This window comes from Wolffia australiana, chromosome 10, assembly GCF_029677425.1.
Source record: "Wolffia australiana isolate 7733 chromosome 10, ASM2967742v1".
In the NCBI taxonomy this organism is placed as follows: domain Eukaryota; kingdom Viridiplantae; phylum Streptophyta; class Magnoliopsida; order Alismatales; family Araceae; genus Wolffia; species Wolffia australiana.
The window spans coordinates 14,801,526-14,811,716 of record NC_135844.1 but is presented as its reverse complement, the minus strand read 5'-3'; the positions used below and the strand labels follow the sequence as shown (position 1 = coordinate 14,811,716).

General features: G+C 42.3%; 1 protein-coding gene across 2 annotated transcripts; it reads right to left on the bottom strand.

The window, feature by feature from the left end:
• Nucleotides 1-319: 319 nt before the first annotated feature.
• LOC144708956 (ABC transporter B family member 2-like) lies at nt 320-9,780 on the bottom strand. Of its 2 annotated transcripts, XM_078582419.1 has the most exons (13): nt 9,423-9,780; nt 9,307-9,361; nt 9,051-9,226; nt 8,076-8,261; nt 6,920-7,120; nt 6,202-6,461; nt 5,479-6,022; nt 4,796-5,178; nt 3,814-4,229; nt 3,098-3,339; nt 2,718-2,965; nt 1,886-2,298; nt 320-1,047 (listed from the first exon to the last, which is right to left on the bottom strand). In XM_078582419.1, exons 1-13 carry the CDS (start codon nt 9,675-9,677, stop codon nt 491-493), a joined length of 3,936 nt encoding a protein of 1,311 aa, XP_078438545.1. In that variant the 5' UTR covers nt 9,678-9,780; the 3' UTR covers nt 320-490. The 2 variants fall into 2 exon arrangements, with proteins under 2 accessions (XP_078438545.1, XP_078438546.1); XM_078582420.1 differs by lacking the exon at nt 8,076-8,261 and having other exon boundaries at nt 9,423-9,779.
• Between the last annotated feature and the right edge of the window lie 411 nt (nt 9,781-10,191).

Here is a 10,191-nt window from a genome sequence, read left to right as displayed (position 1 = left end):
ATTACAACCTTGCAAAACAAAACTTAGATACCACCATCGTATTACCTCCCTATATTAGTCGTCCAAAGTTGACATTTTGTCTTCTGAATAGCAGGACTTTTTAAGTTGAATCGAGTCAGATAATGCCGGATGCCAGACAGTTAGAAATCATATATTTCATGGAGTCATATTACCAAGGGCTGTACCTAAAACATCATTTTGCAGTCTATATACTGCTGATGGTCATTCGGGAAAGGCCAATAACGAATGCAGATTAGCATCCTCTTGGCGATAATGTTTTCAAGGCACCTGATAATTTGCATGAAAACATAACTTAATGTTGAACACAATTTCTTTTACCAGTGGTGGTAAACCCTACCTTTTTCCACTTCAAGCACAGCTAGACATCGTCACCTGTGCTTTAGCTATCAAAGTTAAATACACCTTTCCAGATGTACAAGCACAATACACAAGGAGGGTAAAAAAATAGACCCTTCGGAAGTAAACCAGACTATCTCCGCTGCTGCTGCTGTTGTTGCTGCTGCAAGCGAATAAGCTTATAATAAGCACCGTTTTGATTCTCCACCAAGCTAGAGTGCGCTCCCTGCTCAACTATCTTCCCTTCTTGCAAGACAGAGATAACGTTGGCGTTCTGAATAGTGGATAACCGGTGGGCAACGATTAGGGTAGTCCGATTCCTAGTGACTCGGTCCAGCGCCTGTTGCACTATTCTTTCTGACTCGGCGTCTAACGCGCTCGTTGCCTCGTCAAGAAGAAGTATCGCTGGGTTTCTTAGAACAGCCCTTGCAATGGCTACTCGCTGCTTTTGCCCTCCGGAGAGTTGCACTCCTCTCTCTCCTACTCTCGTTGCGTATCCCTCTGGTAAGCTGCTAATGAAGGAGTGGGCGTTCGCTAGCTTGGCTGCTTCTATAACCTCTGCCTCCGTCGCCCCATCTTGGCCGTAGGATATGTTATCGTAGATTGTTGTGGCAAACAGCGCAGGCTCCTGCTGTACAAGACCAACATGCCTTCTTAGAGACTTCAGCCTCAGCCTCCTTATGTCCTTACCTGCGCATGCCATGATATGGTTGAGTGAAAAATAGAAGGGTGAATGGCATGAGTAAATATAAATCAATATGCGGTCAGAAGACATAGCAGGGTAAACTGAATGATCAAAGAAATCAATGAAATAAAATACAGGCAAGTGAAAAGGTTAGTGAACGGAATTAGCCAGCGACCTGATTGATTGATTGATTTGGACTCCGATAAATCTCACTAACAGTCATTCTAGTAATAGTGAATATAGTAAATTGACATTAAGGGGTGAACAGATACACTATCAATGAATCAGTTAAAATATAGTAAAATTTGAATACAAATATGAAAAAGCTAATGACCAATTTCATACCATTCCCTTCGCAAGGTATTGAAAATGTAGTAATAGACAAAATAGGGTCAATCGGACCCTAAAGTAACAAGTAAATCAAAATAAAACATAAGATACAAGCAAATGAAAAGATCAATGAGTAAAACAGTAACATGAATGAATACCATAGAGAGATTGGTCAAAGAGGACTAAAATGTTTCATTTCCTTTCATTGAACTAAAGACATGAAATAAAAAGGTAGACTGCGAAATAAGTAAGAAGCAAAATAAATAATATTTAAAATTTAGTGATAAGCACAATACAAGTGAATGAAAACTCAAATAAATAGAGTTAACCTGCCCTGTGCATGATAGAGTACAATAACAAGTAAATGAAATGATTACAACATAGGGACACGGTCCACGAGTGCTGATATAGCTCACTTACTCTTACAGTTAATTCACATATATGATGAACTTTTAATCATTTGATATTTCTTAGGGCACTAATTAGAGAGAATTAATGAATTAATCCACATACCATCTATCAACACCTTGCCCTCCGTGGGATCATAGAAGCGGAGAATCAAGGAAAGCACAGTGCTTTTGCCAGATCCACTTGTGCCGACCAGGGCCATACTCCTCCCAGCTTTCACACTCAGGTTGAAGTCCTTAAAGATGATGGCATCAGGGCGAGATGGGTACTTGAATCCTACACCTCTCAGCTCAATGTTGCCTTCAATTTTCGCTACGTCCTCGCCGACGTCGGCAGGGATATCTGTTTTCCGGTCAAGAATCTCGAACACCGAGGATGCCATTTGATTGCCCTTGATGAGATCCGGGGCCATTGCAAGAGTCTCCCCCATTCCCAGAGCCGTGACGATCAAGACCATGAATGCTTTCATCACGGATTTGAAGCTCGCAAGCTCTTTAGACATCAAGTATGATCCGTACCTGCAAAACGATAAAGAAGCGTTTAGGAAAAATGGAAAGAAGTGTACATCTCAGTATTGTTTTGTTTCAGGAAAGCGTACACAACTCAATTGTTAGAACTTCTAAATTTAGCTAATAAATATACTAGCCTACAAAACACAATCTCAAGAGGCATATACTTCTTTCCACTAGATTAATACATAGTCAACCTGATTTAAGGGGTACTAGTATCACCCATCTTCAAAATTTTAAATATTAATACTTGTAATAGCAAGATTTGGTTAATTTTAATCCAGTCAGTCTCCTACTCACAGATAAAACAGCATCTACTACAGGGTATTGTTTCTTAAATAAAATCTAATCAACAATTACTAATGAATAGGATTGATGGAGAAAATATCCCACCAAAGTACGAGAAAATATAAAAGCGAACATCTCACCAAAGTACGAGGGCATAGGAAGAGAAGATGAAGAACTGGGATACGCCGTAGAATATTCCAGCAGCCTGACCACGGCGGAAGGACTGACGAGCGGGTTCTTCGAGTTCACGAGAGTAGAGATCAATCACCTTCCCTTCTGAACAGAAGGCGGCAACTGTACGTATGTTGCTCACGGCTTCTGCCGCCAGCATGTTGGCCTTCTGATAAGATCTGTTCAAATCTACTCCATACCCTTTCAAGAACAGTTTCTACATCAATGGACAACACAAGATGAAGATCAGGAGACGGGTTCCGTTGAAGAACAAGCTATAGATCTTAACAATGTAAATGGATTAGAACTTTATTTGATTATCAATTACATAAGAGAAAACAGGGTTTACCTCGCTGATGTGTCCGCTGATGATAAGAGGGTATGTGGCCAATAGAACGATAGTGATCCTCCAATTGAGAATGAAGGCGATAATCAAAGAGCAGACGATCATTCCAACGTTCTGGAGCAGGATGGTAGAGCGATCGACGATAATCGTTTTCAGTAAAGTGGCGTCCGTTTCAAGCCGGGACGACAGCATTGCACTGCCGTTATCCATTTCATCGAACCACCCTATCTCGTTCCTCAGCATTGCTGCCATGCAGAAACATAAGAAATTGATAATAAATTAGTAACTGTTAATCATCATTAACGTGATAATCGCTTAAACCGATGTTATAGTATGACAATTTTGTTAGGGCCCGACAGAAATTCTTTTTAACCTAGCAGATCGCTTTAAAGACAATTAAAAACAAAAAGTGAGACCAAAATAAAAAAGTTTAAAATAAGAATAAGCAAATAAGCTGACAAAACAATGGGTCTGCGCCAAAAACCCATAGAATAAAAACTCGAAAATAATCTTATTTAAATCATGAAATCAAAAAAGAAAACAGAGAAGTAAAAATAAATAACAAAAAGATTGCTACTTAAGTAGGTAACTCAGCGGAATCTGATCGTCCATCGGACAATTGGCGAAGACCCACTAACAAATAACATGCAAAAGAAAGCATGATTTCTGAAGACCCATTAGAGCTGACGATTTACAGAACGTATACTGTGGAGTCTTACCTCTGAACATTCTTTCCCTGACACGGAGGGTGAGACGTTCTCCCATGATACCAAAGTTGAAGTGAGCAAGAAAGTGCACGAACAAGGCAAGGAGGGCACCGCCCGCAAAGAGGAGGGTAATCTTCTTCACCTCCTCCTTCGTGGACTCCCAGCCCGAGTAGTAAGAGACAAGGGCCTGAGTGACGCCGAGAGCAAACAGGGGCATCTCGGCACCTCCGGCGAGCGCCCCCAGCGTGCCCAGCAAGCCACAAATCCAGTCTGGCCTCACCATCAAGTAAAGCTTCTTCAGTGAAACCGGCTTCTGCCTCGGCATCTCGCCTCCTTCGCCAATGTACCTGCTGATTGAATCCTTGTCTGAGTGAACACTCGCGCCAATGCTGGTCGTTCTCAGTAGTAGCTCCAGAGAAAACTTCATACTGCACGTCAAGAAACAGGGGTCACATTTGTCATGATTCTGGAGATGTTTAGTCAACAAGAAAATAACCGAAGTGAGAACCTCAATAAATTACCAGCAATGTAAAACGATATAAAACTACGAACAAGGCTACTTTTATCACTAAAGATATTAAAATAAAGACCTGTCTTTTCATAACAAGGCTCAGCCTAAATAATGTAAGAGCAGCAGTTCAACTCAGATATAAGATAAGTTTTAATCAGTCACGATAACGAAGAATAAAGTTTTCTAAAAACAAGACTTCGGCTCATGGAATAAAAACCACAATACAAAATTAATGGTACTAAAATAAAACTACTACACCATTAATGGTATTGATGATATTAAAATTAATCGTTGAAAAATAACATATGTAACGACGTCTCTGTTTTTAATAACTATTTAACCTTCATTTTATCATCGACGAAACATTTATTCAGTCATTAAAAGACAAAATGTGTCACTATCCCTCTCTCTTTCAAAAAAATTATAATAAAAGAGGAACGAAGTAGAATATTTTTGAAGAATAGAAAGAGTTAAGAGTCTAACCTCACCGGTCGACCCATAGTGGCACCATCGGAGCCTTGCAGCTTTGAAGAAGCTGCCGCCTCTTGGAGCTGAACGAGGGAAGAATATGCACTATTGGGGTCTGCCGTGAGCTGGTCGTGAGTGCCCAACTCAACAATCTTCCCTGCCTGAACAACGGCAATGACGTCGGCGTTACGCACAGTGGATAGCCTATGAGCAACGACCACAGTCGTCCTCCCCATCATCACCCTGTCTAGAGCCTGCTGGACACTCTTCTCTGACTCCGCATCCAATGCGCTGGTCGCCTCGTCGAGAAGCAGAACAGCGGGGTTCTTCACAATTGCCCTTGCAATAGCGATTCTCTGCTTCTGGCCCCCTGATAGCTGCACCCCTCTCTCACCCACCTGCATAACTCACTCATTAGTGTCTGATTGACACGCTAGGATCAACATCAGAAGTTTTCGGTAGTGTTTTCAATCAATGCTAACAGTGACAAGACGAAGTATTCGTCATCCCAGTCATCATTGCCAAGATGAAATTAAAATGACAAATGATGATGATCACCATCATCATTATCGTCACAATCTTCCCTGTCTTAAATGGCTCAGATGACAAAGAACCGCAACAAAATCATTGTCTTCAGTCAAGCCAATAGATAATGACAATGTATATGACGGATATTGGACATGGTAGCGAAAGTGTACCTGCGTTTCATAGCAATCGGGGAGGTTGTTGATGAAGTTAATGGCTTCAGAGAGCTTTGCAGCACGAGAGATCTCATCAAGGGTGGCATCTTCTTTCCCATAAAGAATGTTCTCTCGGATACTGGTGGCAAAGAGGGCGGGCTCCTGGTTCACTAGACCAATCTGGCTGCGCAGCCACTTGAGGTTGAGCCCACTGATACTGTAACCATCTAGAAGAATATCTCCAGAGTTGGGCTCATAAAATCTCTCAATTAGGGAGATAATAGTGCTCTTGCCAGAGCCACTGCCGCCAACGAGCGCCACCACCTTTCCGGCAGGAATATCTAAGCAAAGCCCATCGAAGATGGCAACATCAGGCCGGGACGGATACCTGAAGCAGACATCTTTAAACTGAATGTGCCCTTCAACAGCAGCAAGAACCTTTCCGCCGGTCTTTGCACTCTCCGTGGTCACAGCACTCCGATTTATCATCTCAAAAATGGGGTACGCCGCCGCTCGCGCCCGGAGAAAGGCTGGAATGTTTGGCGCTGCCAGTCCAAGAGATCTGCAAATGAACAGAACATGCATAAAAATTCAAACTTTCTTAGAGACATAGAGATGGAGGCAGTATGTTAAGATTCAAGCGCCTACCACTGCGCTATAAGCTGCAGCTTTTAGCACAGTTATGGCTTTCAGCAGACTGGTAGGCGCTTGAATTCTAACAGCGGTCTAGTAGAATCTCACAGGCCGGAGATGACGACGTTGAGCATGGTGGTGAAGGAGACGCCGCCATTGGCGATGTTCTTGTGTACGACGAGCGAGGTGTACCAGACGAGCAGCGCCCAGGACAAGAAGAGAACGCAGTGCAAGGTTCCAAGGCCTACTCCCTTGGCCACGCCGCCCTTCTTCCCATACTTGTACGTCTCCAAGAGCGCTCTTCTGTAAGAAACCACGGCCTTCTCTTCTCCCACAAAGGCCTGAACCGTCCTCACATTGCTTAGTGCCTGAACGGTTTCAACGGTTCGATCAGCCAATCACAAGGTTAGAGAACAGAACGGAACTGAACAGGCTCCTCTACGATGGGATGGGCAGATCGGTAAAGCAGTATAGTCGACTAATCAATATGGTTTGTTGATGAAGATACATCATCAGTTATTCATCCTCACATGGGCTCGTCTTCAATGGGATGGGCAGAACGGTATAACAGTAAAATCCACTAATCAATATGGTTTGATGACGATGATACATAATCTCATTATTGAGTCCCGTTCCGTCCGTTCAATTGCAACGACCGTGCCCAAACCTTTACTACAGGAGCAAAGATTGATGCCAGGATTGAAAGTGACCGAAATGGTACGGGATTCGGTAAAGAGCCCGTCCCGTTTCCGGGGTTAGGTCAGGCCAGATTACTGGTTGGGTTGGTTTACGTTCCGGTTTTTTAGTGTGTTCACAAGTAGCTTACCTCCTCGGCTATCTCTCCTGCTTTCACGTAAGATTTCTGCACTCTCGCGATAAGCCCAATCGCAGTGTAAGCGTAGGCCCCTCCGGCAAGTGCGATTAAGGGAACAATTGACAGTGTCACCAGACTAATCTGCCAGACGTACGTAAACCCTATCGCAAACCCCGCGATGAAGCGGCTGATGTAATGAAGAAAGTTTCCAGCCTGCAAGTATGATCCAGATATAAGTATCAAGTTTAAGTGGCCAACACGAGATTAGTTTAGAGGTATAGCGAGATTAATCCGGATTAACTATCAAGATTCACGGACATCTAGATAAAGACAAATGCACGATGCAACACGTGAAACCATAAAGATTAAGGAACATCTAATCTGTATTGTACCATCAAAAGGAAAATCCCCGTGAGAAAAGTGACCAGACATTGTATACAAAATGAAAAGGAAATGGGTAACGCGTGATTAATTTATTAAAGGTATAGCAAGATTCATCCGGATTTACATATGGATAGAAAACTACGTTATGCAGACCGCGAAATCGTAGAAATAAAGGAACATCTAGAATGTATTATACCATAAAGTGAAAAAAAAAACCGTGAGAGTAACTCGGTAGACATTTATTGGCAAAGTGAAAACAAAATGGGTAACGCGTGATTAGTTCATTAAGGGTATTGGAACATAAGGCAGGATAAACGGACATTAAAATAGAAAAAAATTTGCAACCCGACACGTGAAACCAAGAAGATTAACAGACATCTAGATTACAGTATACCTCGAAAAAGAAAAAATAACCATGTAGGTTTAGCCAGCCAGACATATATAGACAAAGTAGAAGGAAATGGGTAACGCGAGAATAATAAATTTAAGGTACCGCAACATTAATCCAGATTGACTGTCAAAATTAACGGGCATTTACATAGAGAAGATGGCACAATTCAAAACGTGTAACCATGAAGATTTACGGACATGTCCGGGTAAAGATAAATCTGACATTAAATCTACACGAAGTAAAAGGGAAATTGATGACTCGAGATTAGTTTACTTGTCAATTACAGGTTAACAAGATAAATTAACAGATTATTATATTCGATAACGTAGATGAATAAAAGTAAAAAAATAGACACCTTCGTCCTTACGGACGAGGCTAAATCAACCACATAACTTGCAACAGCTCATCGTGACGTTGTCTCCACATGATTACACGTGATGAGATCGCCACTGTACGTTTATGTCCATATCTACATAAATTGTCCGAGCATACTTCGACAACTGCTTCTCTTTCTATCTCTAGAATAAATGGGAATGAATAGCACCAGGTGAAATGTCGAGCCCACGTCGGGCCTTTGCACTGCCCGTCCCATCCACGCACAGGTATTAGATGGGAAGTGTAGAAAGCTAGAGAGAGGTGTGAAATATGAGATACGAGATTTAACGAAAAAGATGAAGATAAGATTTCTGGTGCGATGAGAAACACGATGGAGAGAGGAGCATGAAGAGAAATTGCCCCGTGAAAAGTAAAAAAAAAACGACTATGGCGGATGATAAAACAAATTACTCTATTTCATGATATTTGGAGGAAAATTGAACATCAGGCTTTAAGACGGTCGTAAATGCATCCCGCGCGGAGAGGATAAGTGTCAAAAACTGTCATCATTTAGCGGGAAAATTTATAAAATAGTCGAATTTGCGTCCCGCTTACTATCATTAAATGTAGGCCGGCGCCTCGAAAACACAAGGAAACGGAAAATAAATAAAATAATGTGAAATTACCCGGGGGAAAGTGTATGTGAAACTTATAAAAACATTATAAAATGATTCAAGATCTATACAGTGATTATGATATGTTGGGTAGGACCGCCAGTCGGCAAAAATCAAGGAGATAGGTACTGAACATTAATATTCCTCGGAGAAAATTCCCAGAGAGATTTAATTAATATTTCATACGGAACATTTAAAAACTAAGGTACACCATAGATTTTGATGATGCATTCGAACAATATGAGAAACTAAATCGGGAGATAATTAGAACACACCCCCAAAATGACCGGAACCGATGAGATTAAATTGGCCGGAGATATGAAAATCATCGAACCGAATAACGCAGGAAACATAAGAAATCGGCGGGCGGAAAACTAACCTTCTCAGATATGGCATCCTGAACAACGATTATGTCCCCGGTGATGGCGGAGATTACCACGGCAGTGGAGGCTTCCGTGTCAAAGAGTTGTATATCCTGATTAAGTAAAGATTTCAAATAAGCAAGCCTCATCTTGGCTGCCTGTCTTTCCCCAGTATGCATCCAGCAGGCCACCTCTAATAATTCAGGAAAAAATAACAAATTAACACCTCTAACCCATCATTTCGAAGGCATAAAAACGCATAGAAAAACTAACCTGCCCACGATGAGAAGAGAATCACCACAGCGAGATAGACAAAATCCAATGAATACTGTGATCACAACGATGAGGTTAAAATTTGAAACACATAAACAAGATGATCAAAGACCAACCTTTGCCACTCGATCAGAGACGGCGGTTGGGAAGAGATATGCAAGGCCAATGATATTGATGAGCTTCCCAAAGAAGATGAAGAAGACAGGCACGGAGGCGCCATGAACGCAGGCCCCTAATCCGCCCACTGTCATGAGAAAGATATCCCATGAATCAGCGAAGGAGAAGAGCTTTAGAAAGGGTACTTTCTGTTCTTCTGGTTTTTTCCTCATTTCCTCGCCATTTTCCTTCGTAGCTTCCACGGGCGAGCTCATCTCTACCTGTATGTCTTTCCTTCTCGGCTTCTCTCTCTCCCTCTCTCCCTCTCTCTATATCTACCTCTCTCTCGCAGTATGCGAGGGGGAAGCAGTAGCAGTGGGCGCGGGATGTTTTGAAGTGAGATAGTACGTCATTAACTGCATCCACCAACCTTTGTGACGCCGTTAGATGCTCCACGGACGATAACGGGACGGATAATTCGTCCCGTTACAGATTCAATCTTGACTTTCTGAACCAAAAGTCCCGTTATAGATTTCTTTCGTCCTGCCCACCGTTTCTAGCCACGGTTCTCCGTCAGTGACACGGATCTCGAGCCTTGAGAGAAGACAAGTAATATACGAGCCCATAAATTAGTTTTGGGTTTTCGGCGATATGCAGTTTATTTCGTTTGTCGCCGGTGCATCTGATGTCCTACAGGAACAGTACGAAACTTAATGACAACTGAAGATGGAAGGTCTTCCGTTCTTGCGTCCGTATGACACCTGTCACAGCGCTCAACTAGACTTCCCA

What these genes read in the sequence shown, in the direction of transcription:
- LOC144708956 (XM_078582419.1), bottom strand. Translation starts at nt 9,677, where the DNA reads ATGAGCTCGCCCGTGGAAGCTACGAAGGAAAATGGCGAGGAAATGAGG. An exon ending in CAGGGAAAGAATGTTCAGAG is followed by an intron (nt 3,340 to 3,813) that starts GTAAGACTCCAC and finishes TCTGCATGGCAG; the next exon opens with CAATGCTGAGGAACGAGATA. An exon ending in TCCTATGCCCTCGTACTTTG is followed by an intron (nt 2,299 to 2,717) that starts GTGAGATGTTCG and finishes ATCGTTTTGCAG; the next exon opens with GTACGGATCATACTTGATGT.